At 44.5% G+C, this 21,985-nt stretch overlaps 1 protein-coding gene across 2 annotated transcripts in view; it reads left to right on the top strand.

Annotated features, from left to right (window-relative positions):
- Positions 1-21,985, top strand: part of LOC145358725 (TLE family member 5-like) — a 128,092-nt gene that overhangs the window by 22,895 nt on the left and 83,212 nt on the right. For both annotated transcript variants that reach the window (XM_080212976.1, XM_080212975.1), the window contains exon 2: positions 17,901-17,998. In XM_080212976.1, the coding sequence (XP_080069102.1) occupies positions 17,901-17,998 (98 nt within the window). The remainder of the gene's footprint in view (positions 1-17,900; positions 17,999-21,985) is intronic.

Here is a 21,985-nt window from a genome sequence, read left to right as displayed (position 1 = left end):
AAGATGTATTGAGGCCAGTAGCAATATAGCCTCTATGATGCAACCAAAAGATGGTACTTGCAAAATTAACTTGACCAAATGACCCTTCTGTCTTTCCCGACCATTTGCTGTGTCTGCTCGAACTGCAATCTTTATTTTCAAAGGAGCAGAACCTTCCGTCTGAATTGAAATATTTTGTTTGTCCGTTGCAGTATCTGATGTGCTGCATATACATTATTGAATACCTTCTGTTTGTAGACGTTGTCAGTTTTTCCTCTGTTAACATTTTCCACGTCAAACCTGCCTTTGTGAACATTTAAAATGCAAATTCTCTGTCTAAACAGTTGCCTGGAACAATGTGGTTGTGGGTTGAGACCAGCAAATGGTGCTTGTAAGTGTGTTTCTGAAGTCTCCTGCACATGCATCAACATCATAGAATCCCTACAGTACAAAGGCGGCCATTCAGCCCATTGAGTCTGCACCAACAAAATCCCACCCAAGCCCTATTCCTGTAACCCCACACACTTACCCTGCTAATCCCCCTGACACTGGGGACAATTTAGCTTGTCCAATCAACCTAACCTTTGGACTGTGGGAGGAAATCGGTGCACCCAGAGGAAACCCACGCAGACGTGGGGAGAATGTCTGTCTGTGCGGAATCTGCATAATCACTCAAGGCCAGAATTGAACCTGGATCCCTGGCTCTGTGAGGCAGCAGTTCTAACCACTGTGGCACCATGCTGCCCCACATTTTTAAAAATTTCTGATTATTGGGTGATTTTGGCCAGTGCCTTTGGAACAAAATCGATTGTGTTGAGGAAATGTGAAGATGCCTGATGGCTTATTGGAACTGCCTCGCACGAGGCCGCGGTGCAGGAGTTTTCACGGGGCTACCTAATATGAATCCAGATACCAAGATTGTGATTCTCTAACCACAGCACCTCTGGCATTAAATCAATATGTTATTTGCACTGGAGTCAAGCAATGTAAATGTAACCTATTGAAGTTCCCATTGCAAATCCATCTGTAAATCGATGACCACAATCAATGCTTTCTGTCCTTTGAAAGCAGAAATGATAGCAAAACAATTACTGGAAAAATTAAAATGGAGATCAATATGAATCTTTAACAAGTGGCAGTTTGGATTTTGTCAGAGCTGTGTGCTCAGACCTGAGACTCCATTGACCTTTCAAATTTGGTTTACTTCACTCCTTGACTGTCACCAGTTGCAGACACTTAATATTCTTCTCTGGGATATGACTGGCAGTGTTTTGAAGGTTTGGTTTGGCGAGGGGTGGGGGTGCGGTGTATGCTGTAAGAACCAGCTGCACCCAGCAGGAGTGCATTGAGTGTAAGTAACATTGACTGTGAGCGTTGGGGCTGAGGCAGTCTGAGCATCCCCCCCCCCCCCTCCCCGCCCCCAGCTGACTGTCAAAAGCATGAATGTTGCAGACGGCCTTGGGCAGATAAGAGTGCATGGGGAAATCATAAAAAATTTTGAGGAGGAAAGCTGATTGGATAACTCGAGTGATGGCATTCACATCTGAAGTAGAAGGTCAGCACTGAATGTGAATACAAATGTTAGTTTTGTGAAAAGCTCCTCATTGAACTCCTGTTTAGTAGGATAACAAAGGAGCAGGGTATATTTAATTTAAATATTTTAATCAATTATCATAGATTTCTGCTTACTAAACAACTTTATAAAACAAATCAAAAGCCTAATCATTTCCAAAGTCCTTGTCAAGCCAGGCAGAGGAAATTATCACTCTCCTCTGAAACCAACCCCTTCGTAGGAGATCAGCTGCAAATGTAGTCAGTGACCTGGTGGCATTATTAATCCAGAAACTCAACTCATGTTCTGGGGACCCGGGTTCGAATCCCACCACGGCAGATGGTGGAATTTGAATTCAAACAAATATATCTGGAATTAAGAACCTACAGATAATCATGAAACCATTTGCGATTGTCCAGAAAAAACCCACCTGGTTTACTAATGTTCCTTAGGGAAGGAAATCTGCCATCCTCACCTGGTCTGGCCTACATGTAACTCCTGAGCCACAGCAATGTGGTTGACTCTCAACTGCCTGCTGATAGTTAGGGATGGACAATAAATGCTGGCCAGCCAGCGAGGCCCACGTCCCATGAATGAATTAAAAAAAGAAACGTCCAACATGCCTGAGTAAATAACATTGCATCTCCGCAATAAATCCTGTGGGTAGTTTGCCGTTTCTGATGGTAGCAGTAATGGGAATATTGCTGCTATATAAACACTGTGGCAGCCCTGTGCACCTCTTGCCAATGTAGTAATTCTCCCAGAGACCATGTTATGAATCCCATCTGTGGACATGGTGGCACAGTGGTTAGCACTGCTGTCCCACGGAGCCAGTGATCCGGGTTCAATTCCAGCCTCGGGTGACCATCTGTCCATGTGGAGTTTGCATGTTCTCTGTGTCTGTGTGAGTTTCCTCCAGGTGCTCTGATTTCCTTCCACAGTCCAAAGATGTGCGGGCTAGGTTGATTTAGCCATAGTAAATTGCCCCTTAGTGCCAGGGAGATTAGCAAGGTAAATATATGGAGTTGCAGTGAGAGAACTTGGGTGGGATTGTTGTCGATGCAGACTTGATGGGCTGAATGGCCTCCTTCTGCACCGTAGGAATTCTGTGACCACTGTTTAAAATCTTGCGACACTTCTGTGACATTGACTTCTCTGGGATAGATCAATTACCCAAAATATAGCTGCAGAAAGGATGCAATCGAGAAGACACTGAGCAGACAGAGATCTGTCTTCAAGAATCCTTTACCCATTCTCAACTGTTTCTTAAGGATGTGGGCAATTGTGTGTTGGGGGGGGAGGAGAGGGAGGAGGGGGATGCGTGGGCGGAGGGGTTGATGGGATAGATGTAGAGAGTCTACAACCGCAATTCAACTTCAGGAGAAGGGGCTGTAATTTAGGACTGAGATGAGAAATTTCCTCACTCAGAAGGCTGTGATACACAGGAATTTTCTACCCCAGGGGGCTGTGGATGTTCGGTCACTCAGTATTCAAGGTTGAGATTGATCTTTTTGAGGGTAAGATGAGTTGAGAAAGTGGGATTGATGTAGAAGAGAATGATCGTAGTGAATGGCAGAGCAGGCTTGAGGAGCCATAATATCTACTCTTCTTTCCAATGTAGAGAGACATACAACCACTTCTGGGGCCACATTTGGGCCAATTCCAGCAATTCAGCTTGTATATCCCTGTAGTTCATTCTATTATGATTGGACCTTCTATTGCTGATTTGCCTAATGTGAATATCTTGTGATTGGAAGTGGGCTTTTTTTTTCATTCTAGAGAGTTCCTGAATCTCTGGCTAGATGTTTGCACCCAACATGTTGACATATATCTACATAAACAGCATCCTTAGGCCCTAGATTTTAAAATGGGCCATTTTAATGTGGATTGGAAACTCTAGGCTTATTATTTGCCCCTAAAGCTGAGTGGGACGTCCCTGTGTCCTAGAAAGACCAAAGCTTTGAGCATTGTCTTGCTTTAGTCTATTCTTATCCATGTGTTATTGGAATAATGACATCATACCCCAGTGCTGTTTGGCAATCATCGGTGCCTGTGCCTTAAGCAGTCTATCCTCTCAAATTCATTCCCCCAGGTCTGTGCACTTCTCCTTCTCCACCCTTCTCCAACACTGTTTAAAACCTACCTCATCAACTGTATTGTGGTCATGGAGAAGGAGTCATAAAAGCACAAAGGTGGGCATTTGGCCTGTCAAATTCACACTGGGTTACCCACCCTAATGTTCTCCCCCTTTACTAATCAGACAAGAATCAACACTGAAACAGTCCAAAACACATTGCTTCAATCATTGTATAGCATGAATGTTGTTGTTGTACTCCATTGATCACTTTGTCACTGCTCCGGCCATTGCCACCACTGGTATTCGTTACTAAGCTCAAATACTTTCTTTTCCTCCAATTGTGTAGAAAGGTGGCACAGTGGTTAGCATTGCTGCTTCATGGCACCAGGGACCTGGGTTCAAACCGGCCTGGGGTGACTGTGAGTCTACACGTTCTCTCCATGTCTGTATGGGTTTCCTCTGGGTGCTCTGGTTTCCTTCCACACTCCATAGATGTGTAGTTTAGGTTGATTGACCATGGTAAATTGTCCCTTAGCTTGGGTCACTGTGCGGATTTTGCACATTCTCCCCGTGCCTCTGTGGGTTTCCCCCTTGGGTGCTCTGGTTTCCTCCCATAGTCCGAAAGACTGGTTAGCTGCATTGGCCATGCTAAATTCTGTGTACCCAAACAGGTGCCAGAGTGTGGCGACATGGGGATTGTCACAGTAACTTCATTGCAGTGTTAATGTCAGCCAACTTGTGACATAAGTTAATTAAGTAAGGAGAACTCATGCCTGTTTCTCTCTCTCACTGGTCCGGTGAACGTTGTACAAAAATTTCAGTTTGCTTTTGGAAATCTCCTGATGACCATTTTACACAACGGAATGTGCGCTTGCTGCCGGACTGGTGCTGACAATTATTTTAGCAAGAACTGGAGTACAATTGCAGGCCAGTAACTTTGGTGCCTGAGTTCTTGTTTGCTCTTGCAGATGGCTTTTATTTAAATGAAGACAGCTTGACATTACCACACGAGCGGCATCTGTTTAGCCAGACTCTGATTGTAATCATAATGGCTGCATTCAGCACCTGAGGGAAAGATATGAACGTTAGACTTAAAGGTTACTTAAAGGTCACCGCAATTGATTTTATATTCATTGTTTCAAATTCTTATAAATAAAGTTCAGGGGGATGCGTGTCTGGCGTGTGTTTTAGATGACGGAGACAGTCTGGCTCAGAGCTCTTCGAGTCTCCTCAACGCAGTCCTATCTCGCTATACACTTTTTCTCCTTGCTCTTTCCCTCTCTTTCATGCGCTCCCTCCCTCGGGTGCTCTCGCCCTGGTCTGTGTGTGTGTCTCTCTCTCTGTCTCAATTGGGCACTCTATTGCTTCTACACTCTCACTTCTACAGCAGCCCCATCGCTGTCTCCTGATTGTCCCACTATAAATATCTGTAAATGAGACAATGTTACAACCATTGAGTTTCATGGTAGCACAGTGATTAGCACTGCTGCCTCACAGCACCAGGGACCCAGGTTCGATTCCCAGCTTGGGTCACTGTCTGTCTGGGTGGAGTTTGCATGTTCTCCACGTGTCTGCGTGGGTTTCCTCCCACAGTCCAGAGATGTGCGGGGTTAGGTGGATTGGCCATGCTGAATTGATCCTTGGTGTCAGGGGGACTATAACTAGGATAAATACATGAGGTTAAGAGGATAGGGACTGGCTGGGATTGTGGTCAGTGCAGACTTGATGGGCTGAATGGCCTCTTACCTGTCAGGACTGTTTCACAGCTCGAGTGGATATTGGTGCATTTGCCGTGCTAAATTCTCCCTCTGTGTACCCGAACAGGCACTGGGGTGTGACAACTCGGGGATTTTCACAGTAACTTCAATGCAGTGTTAATGTAAGCCTACTTGTGACATAATGAGTAAAATAATATTCCTTTGTAAATTTCCATGCCAATTAATGCAGACCTACTTCATCCTTCATAAATTTCACGGAACCTTGATTGATCTAATGGTTACCTGCATCTGTCACCTCCTCTAGTTAGTTTTCCAACAGCGTGTCCAATTGCTAAATGTTCCAGACTGTTCTTTTTGACTCCCTCCCTATCAAATGGAAGTTCCTAAAGCATTTTTCCCATGCTGATTTTAAATTAAGTTCTCCAGTCACTGCTGCATACTTAAGCTGCAGATGCTGTGCGCTTAGGAGTTGACGTGCAAGGATTTTCTTTCTCCTGAAGGGCAATCTTGCGTTTGTGCACAATGTATACTTTGGCACATGTGCCAGACTCTCAGATCCGCGGACTGGGCTCTGGATAGCATTGCATTGCACTGAGGTCATTTCGGAAGAATGTTCTGCGAAATCTCATGGGAGACCGTGCATGCGTGTGACTGCTTGGTTCTGGTCAACACAAACGTTCAAAGCTGAGGTCGGTCTCATTCTCAACCACCTTCATTCACTCTATAAATAGTGCACATTACGTACCTTATGGTTCATTCTGAACAATGTTAATTATCTTGATAATGTGCTTGCATCAGTAATATGTTGAAAGTATTCTAAATCAATAGCTATCAAGACAAATTAGCAAAGCTAAATTTGCTTTCAGCAGACAACAATAGACAGGAAGGAGAATGACCCAGAGCTTTAAAATCTATCTGGAGAAGCTAGCTGCTGAGATGGGGGCATAGACAAGAAAAGAAATGACCACTAGGCATGACATAAGCAACATTGTCTCCACAATAAAGCTTTGCAGAATAGATTTGGCTGGTGCAGCACATCTGGAACTTCTGTGCCCTGTGCCAGTGATGTACATCCATTTTTGTGACCTCCTTGCTTTGATGTACTATTATTATATGTATTAGCATGCAGGGAAAAGTATTGTTTCCTGTGCACTTTACAGACAAAGCATACCGTACGTAGAGAAGGAAAGGAAAGGGTGCGGAATGTAGTGTTACAGTCATAGCTAGGGTGTAGAGAAAGATCAACTTAATGCAAGGTAGGTCCATTCAGAAGTCTGATGACAGCAGGGAGAAGCTGTTCTTGAGTTGATTGGTTCATGACCTCAAACTTTTTAATCCTTTAAAAAAGGTGGGAGGAAGTATATAATGGGGTGCATGGGGTCCTTGATTATGCTGGCTGCTTTTATGAGGCTCCGGGAAGTGTAAACAGAGTCAATGGATGGGATGCTGGTTTCCATGATGGACTGGGGTTAGTTCACAACACTTTGTAGTTTCTTGTGGACTTGGACAGAATAGAAGCCACGGCAAGCTGTGATATAACCGGAATGCTTTCTATGGTGTATCTGTAGCAGTTGGTGAGAGTTGTAGTGGACATACCAAATTTCCTTAGCTTCCTGAGAAAGTAGAGGTGGTAGGCTTTTGTATGTTTGTATAGTAGCTTTAAGGATCTCCATGTGGGGTCAAATACCTCCACACACACAGGGGGAGTCTAGCAGCCTGTTCCCTGCAGTTTGTTTCAGAACAATCAGCACAGTGGTTAGCATTGTTGCCTCACAGCGCCAAGGACCTGCGTTCGATTCCCAGCTTGGGTCACTGTCTGTGTGGAGTTTGCATGTTCTCCCCATGTCTGCATGGGTTTCCTCCAGGTGCTCTGGTTTGCTCCCACAGCCTGAATGACGTGCTGGTTAGGGGCATTGACCCAAACAGATGCTGGAGTGTGGCGACGAGGGGAATTTCACGGTAACTTCAATGCAGTGTAAATGTAAGCCTACTTGTGGCTAATAAATTAACTTTGAACTGTCTTAGCTTTGGAAGGAGATGTCTGAGAGGTGTCCTTGTGTTGTCTGGTAAGTGATGTGACTTTAACCTGAATTGGGAGGTGAGGGGTACAGCTTCAAAACTGGGCAATTACAAACTTAACCCTGATGTTGGGAAGTTATTTTTCACGGCATGATTGATGCTTTTCAGAATCCTGGGTAAAGTAGTGACGATGACAACACCAATCGAGTACAGTACTGCAATGGGGGGATTTGAAACCTACTGAGATCGACCAAATTAACTCCTTCATAGAATTTTTGTGCCCTTGTTGTAATCCAGTTAGGGACCAGCGACTTTTTGTAAATTAGAGAACATTTAAAATTGCAGTAACTTAGAATAAAGCTGCAAGATTCCATGGTTTTTAAACAAGCAGAAACATTTTTATTATACAAAGGTTCACAAAATATACAATCCATACAATCGATCTTTTATCCTAAAGTCCAGAGTTAATGCGTGATGTGCATGAATGAGTAGACAAGCTGTGATTACTGCAAAATGGTGGATAAAACTAAAATGGAACCCCCTAAATTCTCTCAGCAGCCCACCCAGACATCAGTGATCACTGTAAATCTCACAATTTGTTTTTCTTCCTCATGAGGGTCTTGGCTCCTCTCTTTGAAATAGTCACTACCAACTTGGATCCAGCCAAGTTCCACATATACAGTTGTCACCAAAAGATCTCTCTCAGGTTTTCTTCCTGATCCAGCTGCCTTGATTGTCTTTTCCAGCTGAGCTGATGTCTTCCTGAGACTGTATCCTGCTGTGCTGGCCAGGCTATACTCCTGAGCACTGGCCTGACCCCAGTTTCTCAGCTGTGTTGCCCGTGTAATGGAGCACTCGAGCTTCACTGAGTGAGATTACTCCAGGGTCTCTGTGAACTCTCAACTTGCCAGCAGCACGGAGCTATCAACAGCTCCTGAGTTCCAGAGCCCCAGCTCCCCATGGACCCCTCCAAGTCCCAGGGCCAACAGTACGCTCCAGCCTCTGGACTAATCTTGTCATGCGAGCTTCTTTTCACATTTTAGAACCCTGAACATGTAGACCAGATTTTCATACCCTCTCCAAGTAGGTGACCCCTCTGCATGTGCAGCCTTGTTCCCCTTGCTGCCTTCAGTGCTTGTGCTAGAACCCCCGGGCATGCTGAGAGTTGTAGTTCTCCTGTAGCATGAACCAGGGTGGTGGGCAGCAGTCCCGGATGCCCTCACGTTGGGAACATCAGCAATAGTACCTTACCTGGCTGGTATAGAGTGACGTATGCAAAGGAGGGATTCATTTTGGTGCTACTGACAATGCATTGAAGCATTTAAAACAGATATCTGATTTACCAGGGATCAGAGAGTTGGGCAATATTAGTATTTCTGGTGGGTCACAACATTGTAACAGTTACTCTTCATGAATCCCTCCTGAAATACATATCTATCTGCCTGGAATGATGTAGCAAAGGAGGAGGCCATTTGGCCCATCATGCCTGTGCCAGTTGTTTTGTAGAACAATCCAGCTAGTATAATATAGATTTTTTTTTGCACTATCAAAGCCATTCGTAACTTTGAACACCTCCATCAAATTTCCTCTCAAAACCAAGGAGTACAGTCTCACCTAGCCCTCTCCAATATCTCCGCAGACTGCCCCAGTTTACCATCCAGATGTCAGACCTGAAGGACCGGGATCCTTAAATCCACCATCTTATTCTTAAGATATGAGTGTCACTGGGCCTGAATTTGCTGCCCTCAAGAAGGTGATGGTGAACCATGTTCTAAAACTGCTGTGCGGTGTAGGTGCGCCCACGGTGCTCCCTGTAGCAGTTTGATGCAACTTGTGTGGTTTGCAACTTGTGCAGTTTTGGAAGAGAGTTAATAATCAGACACATTCCAGTGGATTTGGAGTCACTGAGACCAGACCAGATAAGGCAGTAGGTTTCCTCTCCTAAAGGATGTTAGTGGAATGAATTTTTGCGACAGTCTCACTTTACTACAGACTTGTTAATGAATTGAACTTAATTTCCCTGGGCTGACGTGGTGGAATTTGAATTTCTGCCTTTGGGAAATTAGATGTGACCTCTGGATTATTTGTCCAGTGTCATTGCCACCTTGCTACCCTTCTTCTCCCCACCCACATCTCAAAAAGACACCTTTTTTAAAAGGTCTGGTACCTTCAGAGTGAATGGTGGTACTGTGGTGTTAGCACTGCCACCTCACAGCGCCAGAGACCCGAGTTTGATTCCAGCCTCGAGTGATGATCTGTGTGGTGTTTGCACGTTCTCCCTGTATCTGTGTGGGTTTCCTTCCACACTTCAAAGATGGGTGGGGAGTTCTGTGTACACTTAACTCTGTTTGCTTCAGTCTATGCAAAGACTTCATTTAAGATATTTCTGCCTATGCAACTAATTCTGCTAAGCTTAAAAATTGACTCTTAACTTGATTACATGAAGAATCAGAAGGCTAAAGGTTAGTTAAAAATTGACTGCATTCCTGAAGGGTACACAATGCAGGCAAACAAGTTTTTTTTCATAGCAGCTGCAAGGATTGTTTGTCTAAGACAGAGACAGTCTGCGAAAAGCATTTCCAATAATGAGATGATAGTTGATATATAATTGGGATTTTAGTGTGTGTTTTCAGTTTGTTTTCAAGATCCGGTTCAGTGTGTTCATGTTCCATACAGGGGCTGGCAGTGGAAACCAGTCTCCAGGTTTGCTTTTTTCCTGCTTCTGCCATGTTAATATTTTGAGTTCTGATCAATAAAAGAAAACCATTTTAAAACCTATATCAGTGCTGTCCCTTCTATTCAGAGGAATGAATGGACCCAACACATGGATTAGGTTGATTGGCCATGCTAAATTGCCCCTTAGTGTCAGATGGCTTAGCAGGGTAAAAACGCGGGGTTACACTGAGAGGGTTTGGGTGGAATTGTTGTCAGTGCTGACTTGATGGATTAAATGGCCTCTTTCTGCCCTGGAGGGAATCTATGATTCTCTAACGAACTCCTGACCAATTTACTTTGTCCAGTTGCTTACTGGTCTCTTCTTAACTCTATCAGGCGATAGAGTTGTGAAATGTAGTGCTCTGCGGGAAGTGCTGTGGAAATCTAAAATGATGCTTTGGCTGGAATGTGGTGTAATGTTTCCTCTGGCTCCCAGCAGCAATGATGCGCACAGTCCCAAAAAAAACATAAAAAGCTGGGCCATACCAGTAATCCCTTACTGATACAGGCTGTGTAAGATGATCAACTTTTATTTGCCAGTTGAAGCTTATCCTAAGTAGCTGTGTTGCGCTCGTGATTTGCAATGAACTCTGGTGGTCTGGTAACCATAGCAATGTCACCCATAATCTCGCAGCCATTCTTTTCTTACGAGCTTACGTGCAGCAAGTTAAGGATGCACGCTTGTGAATTTTCTTCGCTTATAGTGAGGCACAGGATTACACCCGACGCGTCATTGGGAACGGAATTAAGGGTTGCTATTTTCCAACAGCGACACACTTTTTTGGAAGGGATTGCACGCACGACTGTTACAGCTGTAAGGTGGAATGGAATAATGAAAGAAATTGTGGGAGCCAATTTGAGCACAGCGATTGAATGAACAAACACACTCCTCTGTGCAATGCCCGTAAATTCTTAAGCTCTTTAATGTGTCTTTTTGATACTTGGTTTTGCTTTTGTTTGGAGCAACGTTTAAAAAGTTTATTTGTTAGTCACAATTCAGGCTTACATTAACACTGCAATGAAGTTGCTGTGAAACTCTCCGAGTCGCCACACTCTGGCACCTGTTCAGATCATTGTACCTAGTCACGTCTTTCAGACTGCGGGAGGAAACTGGAGCACCCAGAGGGAAACGCATGCAGACATGGGGAGAACATGCAAACTCTACACATACGTTGATTCAAGCTGGGAATTGAACTCGGGTCTCCGGTGCTGTGAGGCAGCAATGCTAACCACTGTGCCACCATGCTGCCTGTTTGCTCATGAGCAGCATTGAAATGATCTGATGGCTGGAGCACTTTGGGGGAGTGGGGGGTTTGGTTACTGACTTGTTTCCTCTTGAATCAAATTGACGCTTTCACACCAGTCGGATTCAGTGACTCCTCCAGTGACATCATCCACCATCGTATAAAATAAACGGGGGAAATCTACAGAAATGAACAGTTGTGTTGAAGCTGATTCTAAATGCGGGAGGTCTCAGGGTGTCAAACCTGCAGAGTTGTCCTGGAGTTGCCAGGGTTTGCCAGACGCTGCTGGAGGTGAACAGTTATGGGCATGAACAAATGTCCAGGGGGGTTATCCATTAATGAGCGGGATAAGGAGGAACATCAGAGATTTGTGAATCATCACAATTGCAGGGAGCTGTGGTGGCGGAGTCGTTGACTACATATAGACAAATGTATATGGTGGCACAGTGGTTACCACTGCTGCTTCACAGTGCCAGGGACCAGGGTTCAATTCCGGCCTTGGGTCACTGTCTGTGTGGAGTTAGCACATTCTCCCTGTGTCTGCATGGGTTTCCTCTGGGTGCTTCAGTTCCCTCCCACACTCCAGAGATCTGGCCAGGCTACATTGTTCCTGAGTGTCGGGGGAGGGGGGGGATTGGCAGGGTAACTACAGGCTGTTAAGAGTGTAGGGCCTGGATAGGATTGTTATCAGTGCAAGCTCAGTGGGCCTAATGGCCTCTTTCTGAACTGTAGCATTCTATGATTCAATGTGTGTTGAAACTGAGAGAAAAGTTGTGGGTCAAAAGGTCAGAGAGGAAAATGGACTTGAGGCCAAGATCAGATTGGCCTTCATCTTATCCAATGATGGGGCAGCCTCATGGGACTCTCCGGCCTGACTGCTCCTGGTAATTTCCTTTTTATTAGAAAACCTTTTTTGTTTACGGATGAGATGGGAGGAAAGTTTGACCAGTGGTTGGGACGGGTTGGCTGTGAAACGACCTCCAGAAATATGTCCGGTTAGAGTTGAAACACTTATCAGCAAGTGAGAAGAAGATGGGAAAATATTTCAGGGAATGGAACAGCCCGTCATATTTTCTCCCTCATGTCAGCATGTTCACTAATGTGCACAGTTGTGACTGTAGCGGTTTTACAAGATGTTTGGCCCCTTGTTGAACAAATCACTTTACAGGACAAGGTGGAACCTTACTGCTGAGGTGGACCAATGCCTATTGCGAAATATACTGGTCTCGGTGTGCTCGTTTCAAACCCTACTGCCCCTCAGACCATGTATTCAACTGGGCACTTAAAATGGCACACGTTATCGGAGATTATTTACAAAAGCTTTGCAAGGTACCAACAGATCCTTGGGGGTGGCATGTTGGCACAGTGTTTAGCAGTGCTGTCTCACAGCGCCAGGGACCTGGGTTCAATGCCCGGTTTGGTTCACTGTGCGGAATTTGCACATTATTCCCGTGTCTGCATGGGTGCTGGTTGGGTGCACTGGCCATGCTAAATTCCCCTTCCAGTTACCCGAACAGGTGCCAGAGTTTGGCGACTAGGGGATTTTCACAGTAGCTTCATTGCACTGTTAATGTAGGCCTAATTGTGACACCAAATAAATAAACTAACTGCATTAGCTCAAACCCAGGTAGGACCTGACTTTGTACAATTTGACTGCAAAGGCAGATTAACTCTTAACCTGCTTGATTCTTCCCCATGATTAATGCATTGATTTAATTTATTTATTAGTCACAAGTAGGGCTTACAATAACACTGAAATGAAGTTACTGTGAAAATCTCCTAGTCGCCACACTCTGGTACCTGTTCGGGTACACAGACGGAGAATTTAGCACGGCCAGTGCAACTAACCAACCTCTCTTTTGGACTGTGGGACGAAACCGGAGCACCCGGAGGAAACCCCCACAGACATGGGGAGAACGTGCAGACTTTGCGCAGACAGTGACCCAAGCTGGGAATCGAACCCAGGTCCCTGGCGCTGTGAGGCAGCGGTGCTAACCACTGTTCCAACCGCGCCGCCCCTCTTTGTGAGCACCTTAAGAGTTAACTGGATTGCGACAGATTCGGAGCAAAAGAACAAGAGAAGTTTCACAAATACTTTTGAAACTCCAAGAATCTTCCGTGAGGAAAATGTTTCTGCAATTTTTAATCAGCAATATCCGTTTCCTCTGCAATTTCTCCCTTTTATTCCAGTGAATCGCATTAGTACCTGATGTTGCTTTGGGGAAGGGGAAGGTGATGGAGCTGCTCTGTTACCCTGACACTGTCAGTGTGGGACTGTTGAAACAGGAACATATTATCTCTTGTTGAAGCAGCTAGAGGCCATATTTATTCCAGTGTTGAAATTGTTTTCCTGTACTGGAGCCATTAATATGTAGTTTGAACTGAGGGTGCTTTTCAATAATGCATAGGACATTGATATTTAAATTGTATTCTGGATATGGGGATAGCCAAGGACTTGTTGGCAGACTGACCAGACACTTAAGAGCTTCTTAGAAGTTACCTTTTCATAACTGCTTGCTCCAAAATGGCTGACAGCGTTACTCTCGATTCTGGTTCAGGCAAAGCAAACCTGCTGGGCTTTGGGAAAGATTCTGATAGCCAGGTACTACTTGGCTAGTTCAAACACTAGTGGGCTGTCTTCCAGAGTGAACAGCGCCAGAACGGAGCTTTGCTTTCATCTCCTCAGCCTGTTGTTGCTTGTTTTTCCACGTCTATGCTTCACTGAGCTGTCCTGCCTGCCCAGCCTCGGGGAGAGGGAGCGGACTCGGGCTGGGGCACAGCCAGTTCTGGGTGTTGTTTGCATCCACCGTGGAATGCAAATGAATTGGAGTTTAAAATCTTCGAATTCTGGGTCGGCATGACTTGGGTTCATTACCGCTTCTAATACCCTGTAACCAAAAACAACCCAAATGTTACATTTGTCCTGCAAGATCCTGTTGCTTTATAAATGTATCAGGAATCTTTGTCCCAACAAGTGCACAACAGCCCCCTTTCCCAAATTGTTGTGGGTGTCAGTCCGGAATATGGTGGCTATGGTATGTGGGTGTGTCAGCATGCCTGGTATCTCTCTGGGTGAAGGGGAAGGCATTCTTCTGTATAGCATATATGGACATGTGTTTGTTCAGCTGCAGAATAGCATGGACAAGAAACCTGGCCACCAAACCATTTGCTCCTTTTGTCCCAGCTGTTATCTAAAGAGACGAGATGAATTGGGCAAAAAATTAAATGAACACAGAGGAGATTCCTCCCTCCATCCTCTCCCAAAGCGGAGGCAGTTTGCCATTGGCCCCCAGCACTATCTCCTGGTCCCACTGATGTTAATACGGTATTTTACATGGCTTCTCCGTCCTCGCTGTAGGGTTGGGTGGGGGGAGTGATTTGGGGGGTGGTGGTGGTGCTAAGCCTTCAGCGAGACTGGAAGATCCTGCCAGTGCCAAGGACTGGAAAATCCCACCCTGCATCTCTGTTCTTAGTGTGGGCTTGGAATTTGGTCGTGGTGTTTTTCAGTGGATCGTTCCCTAACTGGAATGTTTTGTGTACGATTTGACGTTTCTCTCTGTGGCACTGTTTACTGTTCAGTCCCAATTAGGAGACAACATTTGAAGCTCCCAGTGGCTTTGCCAGTAAAGACCATGAGGAGGTGTGTTTAAAATAAAAAGAAAAATGTTATTGTACTTCAGGGTGCTCTCCATTACGTGAAGGTATCTGGAGACAGTTTGAGTCTAAACATCAACAGCTGAAGCTGTCACAGTTCCCCTTGGTACACCTTCATGTGTGAGGGAGTCGGGATACCCATTTCTGATTGCTGGAAGATGCATGTGAACAAGTGCTGAGTTATAACTGGATCAGTTTCTGCCCTTGCTGTCCTGCAGTTGAATAATTGCCATCACTTATTGTGTCAACTTGTGTGTGTGAAGATTGAGGTGACTGTTTGGAAGCGTACGAGCCACAGCGGGAAGTTCATGTCTTCAGGATAGCTGAGGACAGGGAGACAAGCTGGTTGTATAAAGAGTGGACACAATGTTAGGAATGGGCTAACAGATCTTCCAATTAAGTCCTAATTTGATGTCAATTCTTCAATAGAGATTTGGATGTACTTGTACAACGAACCCAGAATTAGCATGCAAGTTTAGCAAACAACTGGGGGAAAAGGTCATAGCATCATAGAGATATACAGCATGGACACAGGCCCTTTGGCCCAACTTGTCCATGCCAACCAGCTTTCCTATATTGAACTAGTCCCAGTTGTTGCATTTAGCCCAGATCCCCTTAACCCTTGTCCATCCATGTACCTGTCCATATGTTTTTTAAATATTGTAATTGTACACGCCTCTATCACCTCCTCTGGCAGCTCATTCCACACTGCCCCCTGTGTGAAAAAGTTGCCTGTCAGGCCCTTTTTAAATCTTTCCCCCTCACCTTAAACCTATTGCCTCTAGTTTTGGACTCCTCTTACCATGGGGGGGGTAAGACCTTGGCTATTCATTTTATTTATGCCCCTAATGATTTTACAAACCTCAATAAGGTCACTCCTCATCTCCTGTTCTCCAGGGGGGAAACGGTTCTAGCCTCGCCTTTTAATTCAAACTTTCCAGTCCCAGTAATATGTTTGTAAATCTTTTTTTGCACCCTTTCCAGTTTAATAACATCCTTCCTCTAGCATGATGACCAGAATTGTACACAGTACTCCAAGTGTGGCTGTGCCAATGTCTTTGATTTGACTTATTATTGTCACACGTATTAGTATACAGTGAAAGGTATTGTTTCTTGTGTGCTACACAGACAAAGCATGCCAATCATAGAGAAGGAAAGGAGAGAGTGCAAGAATGTAGTGTTACAGTCATAGCAAGGGTGTAGAGAAAGATCAACTAGTAGGTCCATTCAAAAGTCTGATAGTAGTAGGAAAGAAGTTGTTCTTGAGTCAGTTAATACGTGACGTCAGACTTTTGTATCTTTTTCCTGATGGAAGAAAGTGGAAGAGAGAATATAAAAGCAAAATACTACAGATGCTGGAATTTGAAACAAAAACTGAAAAAATGCTGGAAAATCTCAGCAGACCTGACAGATCTGTGGTGAGAGAATAGAGTTCTGACGAAGGGTCATCTAGACTCGAAATGTTGGCTCTATTCTCTCCCCACAGATGCTGTCAGAACTGCTGAGATTTTCCAACATTTTCTGTTTTTGTTCTGGGAGAGAATGTCTGGGGTGCGTGGGGTCCTTGATTTTGTGCTGGCTGCTTTTCCAAGGCAGTGGGAAGTGTAGACAGAGTCAATAGATGGGAGGCGGATTTGAGTGATGGGGACTGCACTTTGTTCACAACCCGTTGTAGCTTCATGCGGTATTGGACAGAGCAGGAGCTATATCAAACTGTGATGCAACCAGAAAGAATGCTTTCCATGGTGCATCTATAAAAGTTGGTGAGTCGTAGCGGACATGCCCAATTTCCTTAGCCTACTGAGGAAGTAGAGGCGTTGGTGGGTTTTCTGAAGTATAGTGTCGGCGTGGAGGGACCAATGTCTTGTACAGTTGTAAAATAATGGCCCAACTTCTATACTCAATGCTCTTATTGATGGCAAGTCTGCCACAAATAGCATGCTGGCCTTTATTGCGAATGGATTGAAGTAAGAGAATAAAATAAAATGCTGCATTTGTGGGGGCTTTGGTGAGACCTCACCAGGAATAGTGTATGCCGTTTTGGCCTGTATGTTTAAGGAGGAATATATTTGTCCAGTACACTGAAACTTCACTAGATTGGTCCCTGTGATTAGGGGAACTGTTCTATGATGACCAGCTCAGTGAATTGGTTTTATATTCTCTTGCGTTTCACAGAATGAGAGGTGATCTTGTTGAAACAGTCAGGATAATGAAGGGACGTGTCAGGATAGATACCTCTGGCTATGAAAAGCAGATCAAGGGGCCACAGCTTCAATCTAAGGGGCAGATCATTTAGGAATGAGATGGGGTGAAGTAACTTCACGCAAAGGGTTGTGTCCCTTCGGAATTCTCTACTCTAGAGGTTTGCAATCATTGGATATATTTAAGGATTAGACAGACACATCCTTGATGCCTCAGGAACTGAAGGGATATGGGGACTGGGCAGGGAAATGGAGTTGAAGCCTAACATTGGCCATGATCATAAATGGCAGAGCAGGCTTGATGGGCCGGATGGTCCATCCTTGCTTCTATTCCTTCTATCCTTGCTTCCAGAGGCTATGGAGAAGCAGACATGTTTGACACGTGTGTTAGTGAAGTGTCTGCTTGTCACAGAATCCTTGCTTCAAAATTAGAAAATCAAGCACTATCTATGATATTCTTAATTCTATAATAGTTTAAGCAACCAACTTATCAGATCAGTAATGATCTCATTGAATCTGCGCTGCCATTCAATGGGCTGAATGGCCTCCTTCTCTTCCTGTGTGTTATGGTTTTATCAACAAGCGTTTGAGCAGCATTCTGTCCTTTTTTTTTTAACAATGTTTCATTACCAAAACCAAAATTGCCCTTAACGACATGTGACTCAGTTCTATACTTGCAGGCTAGTGCAGCTAATTCTATCGTGCTGCGTCTCTTCATTAACATTCTGTTTTCCTTCCAAGGCTCCATCACAGTCAGCACAACAGTTGAAGTTTACTACCTCTGACTCCTGTGATCGAATCAAAGATGAGTTTCAGTTCCTGCAAGCACAGTATCACAGGTAATGAGATTTTCCTTTCATATACTGGAAGCCATTTCACTTTCGGATAATAAATGGCAGCACTGAAAGATGATAGTTGCAATTCATTCCAGCTAAGCTCTAGTGCACATTAAGATGCCAATAATTTTATATTGATGCTTGAAACCCAACGACAGTCCTTCTGAGCCATAACTTATGCTGCAACTGCTGCTCGATGTAGACCGCTGTATTCGAACTACACCCACCAGCCACACCAAGCCAAGCTGTCAAATTGAGAAGGAAGCGAAAACAAACTTGGTGGCGCGATAGTTAGAACTGCTGCCTCACAGTGCCAGAGACCCGGGTTCAATTCCAGCCTTGGGTGACTACAAACTCCACACAGACCACCTCCCCGTGTCTGTGTGGCTTTCCTTCAGGTGCTCTGGTTTCCACGCTCCCAAGATGGGCAGGTTAGATGGATTGGCCATGATACATTGCCCCTTAGTGTCTGAAGATGTGTAGGTTAGATGGATTAGTAGAAGTGTAGAGTTAGGATACGACGTGGGGAGAGGGCTGAATGGGGTAGGATACTCTGACAGAGAGTTGATGCAGACTTGATGGGCTGAATAACCTTCTGCTCAAAGAGGTTCTTCGATCCAATGAACTTAAAGAAATAGGAGCAGGAGGAAGCCATTTGGCCTTTTGAGCCTGCCTCAGCAACATCCTGCTTCAACTGTATAGAAACCTTGGTTAGACCACACCTGGAATAGTGTACACAGTTTTGGTCCCCTTACCTTAGGAAGGATATTATTGTAATAAAGGTTCACCAGACTTGTTCTGGAGATGGCGGGATTGTCTTATGAAGAGAGACACGGGAAACTGGGCCTGTGTCTTGTAGAGTTTCAAAGAATGAGAGGTGATCTCATTGAAACTTACTAAATACTTAAAGGAAGAGACAGGTCGATGTCGTTTATCCTGGTTGGAGAGTCTAGAACCAGGGGCACAATTTCAAAAAAAAAGTGAAGCCACTTAGGACCTAGATGAGGAGAAAACGTTTTACTCAGAAGTTGGTGAATCTTTGGAATTCTCTACTCCAGAGGATTGCGGAAGTTCAGCCATTGAGTCTATTTAAGGTAGAGATTGACAGATTTCTAACTGCCAGTGACTTCAAGGGGTGTGGGGATAGTGTGGGAAGAGGCATTGAAGTAGCTGGTTGGCCATGATTGTACTGAGCAGCAGAGAGGCTCAGTGAGCTGAATGGCCTACTGCTATTCCTGTGTTGTTGTATGTACCTTTATATGGGGATGGTTGTGTAGCGGTTTTTGATTTGATTTATTATTATCACATGTATTAACATACAGTGAAAAGTATTGTTTCTTGTGCTCCATGCAGACAAAGCATACTGTTCATAGAGAAGGAAAGGACAGAGTGCAGAATGTAGTGTTACAGTCATAGCTGGGTGTAGAGAAAGATCAACTTAATGTAGGATAAGTCCATTCAAAAGTCTAATGGCAGCAGGGAAGAAGCTGTTCTCAAGTTGGTTGGTATGCCGTCTCAGACTTCTGTATCTTTTTCCCGAAGGAAGAAGGTGGAAGAGAGAATGTGTGTGGGGTCCTTAATTATGCTGGCTGCTTTGCCAAGTCAGTGTGAAGTGTAGACAGAATCAATGGATGGGAGGCTTGTTTGCCTGATGGACTGGGCTACATTCACAACCTTTCAGGGTTTGGTGCCTATTGGAACTTTGATCTTGAAGGAAAGGAGCTTGTCAACTCCAACTAATTGGGACTGTCATGTGATTCCAGCCCGAGACCTTGGTTGTGTCTCTGCACCCTGCACCCTGTCAAATGGCCAATCGGACCACCCTGCCATAAAAGATGCTCTTGCCTAAAAGTTCAAGGCTCACCGCCACTTCTCAGAGCTGCTAATTGCTCCTTTAGGAGTACATTAGAAGTGCAGCTCCAGGGTTTACATGGGCTTAAAGTCAGTCTTTGTGCCAACTGCATTGTGGTAACTTTATCACCTAGAATGTCTTTGGTAATGATAGATTAATGGTCTTTGGAGCGTAGAAATTGGCAATATGTTGGTGAAGTAGCATGAGATTGTTACTTTCTTTTAAGAATCCACATTGGAATTTTTAAAACATCATAAATTTCAGTTTTTTTAAACGAGTCCTTCTTTTTAATACTATTCAGGCTTTCCTGCACATTGGTTAGCACTGCTGCCTCACAGTGCCAAGGATCCAGGTTCAATTCTGGCCTCGGGTCACTGTCTGTGTGGAGTTTACACATTCTCCCAGTGTCTGCATGGGTTACCTGAGTGCTTCGGTTTCAAAGGACAAAGAAAATTACAGCACAGGAACAGGCCCTTCGGCCCTCCAAGCCTACACCGACCATGCAGCCTGTTTGAACTAAAACCCCCTACACTTCCAGGGATCACATCCTCTATTCCCACCCTGTCCACGTATTTGTCAAGATGCCCCTTAAAAGTAACTATCGTATCCGCTTCTACCACCTCTCCTTGCGGTGAGTCTAGGCACCCACCACCCTCTGTGTAAAATAAAAACAAACCCAAAGATGTGTGGGTTCGATGGATAAGACCATAAGACATCGGAGTGGAATAAGGCCACTCGGCCCATTGAGTCTGCTCCGCCATTCAATGTTGGCTGATATTTTTCTCATCCCCATTCTCTTGCCTTTTCCTCATAACACCTGATCTCCTTATTAATCAAGCTTGGCCATGCTAAATTGCCTTTGTGTCCCAGATGTGTAAATTAGGGGGATTAACGGGGTAAACACATGGGATCAAGGGGATAGGCCTGTGTTTGATGCTCGGTTTAAAGTTTATTTATTAGTGCCACAAGTAGGCTTACATTAATACTGCAATGAAGTTACTGTGAAAATCCCCTAATTGCTACACTCTGGCCCTGTTCAGATACGCTGAGGGAGAATTTAGCATGGCCAGTGCATCTAAGCAGCACATCTTTTGGACTGTGGGAAGAAACTGGAACTCCTGGAGGAATTCCACGCAGACACTGGTAGAATGTGCAGACTCAGCACAGACAGTGACCCTGGGTAGGAATCGAACCAGGGTCCCTGGTGCTGTAGGCAGTGCAGACTAGATGGGCCAAATGGCCTCTTTCTGCACTGTTGAGATTCTGTGATCCGATGATAAATCAGTTATGCTCCTAGCAAAATAGGTTCTGTTAATTTCCAATAACAAATTGAAATTTGAACTACTCGATCTCGCTGCAGTGTTCCTCGGGCCAGGGTGAGTCTTTTCATCCTGGGTAGAGCTGCAATAAACTAGGGGGTAGATCCAGTACTTCAGTGTGCAGGTTGACTGTAAATTGATGGTGTTAAAATCGGGAGCATTCATCCACATTTTCCGATTTGTCAAGAAAAGGGTTTTTTAAACTGCTCTCTTGTGAAGTAATGACAGGCAATTGTCTTTTTTTTAAAAGGGTACTTTTATAAATGTGATTTCATTAGCAGGCTTGGTAACAAAAGGGCAATCACTATGCATCTGTAACTATCCCTTTCAACAATTTCAAACAGCGATTGAGGCACTTAACTGATATCAGAGCCGGAAAAAGTTCAGCAGTGCAGCTGTGCAGTGCAAGAAATTTGCGTAACAGCAGAATGAGAATTGGGGAAAAGCTGATTTGCCTACCAGATCCATGCATATAAATGGAACCACTTGATTTATTCAAATATATGGCACATTTATTTGCTTCCTACATGATCACATTTGAATACTGTTGAGAAAGGAAGAGACAGAGACGAGTGTTGTCGAAGCTTTTCATCATGCACTCATCAGGACAAACACATGCCAAATTTCAAACGGCCAGAACAATTTATATAGCTGGAAAAAAGGTTCTCCTTTGGCATGCCCAACCTGGCCAACGTATTGCTGTGGAGAAAGCAATGGGAAAATACAGGCTCCCTAAGTGCCTGGATAATTCAAAAAAGGCATAAGGCTTGAACATGCTTCTTTTGTTTGCAGAGAACGGATCCTTGTGTATGAATTACG

This window comes from Carcharhinus amblyrhynchos, chromosome 26 (genome assembly GCF_965287045.1).
Source record: "Carcharhinus amblyrhynchos chromosome 26, sCarAmb.v2.hapA, whole genome shotgun sequence".
Classification (NCBI taxonomy): domain Eukaryota; kingdom Metazoa; phylum Chordata; class Chondrichthyes; order Carcharhiniformes; family Carcharhinidae; genus Carcharhinus; species Carcharhinus amblyrhynchos.
Note: the sequence above shows the minus strand (reverse complement) of the source record. Positions and strands in the feature narration are given on the sequence as shown.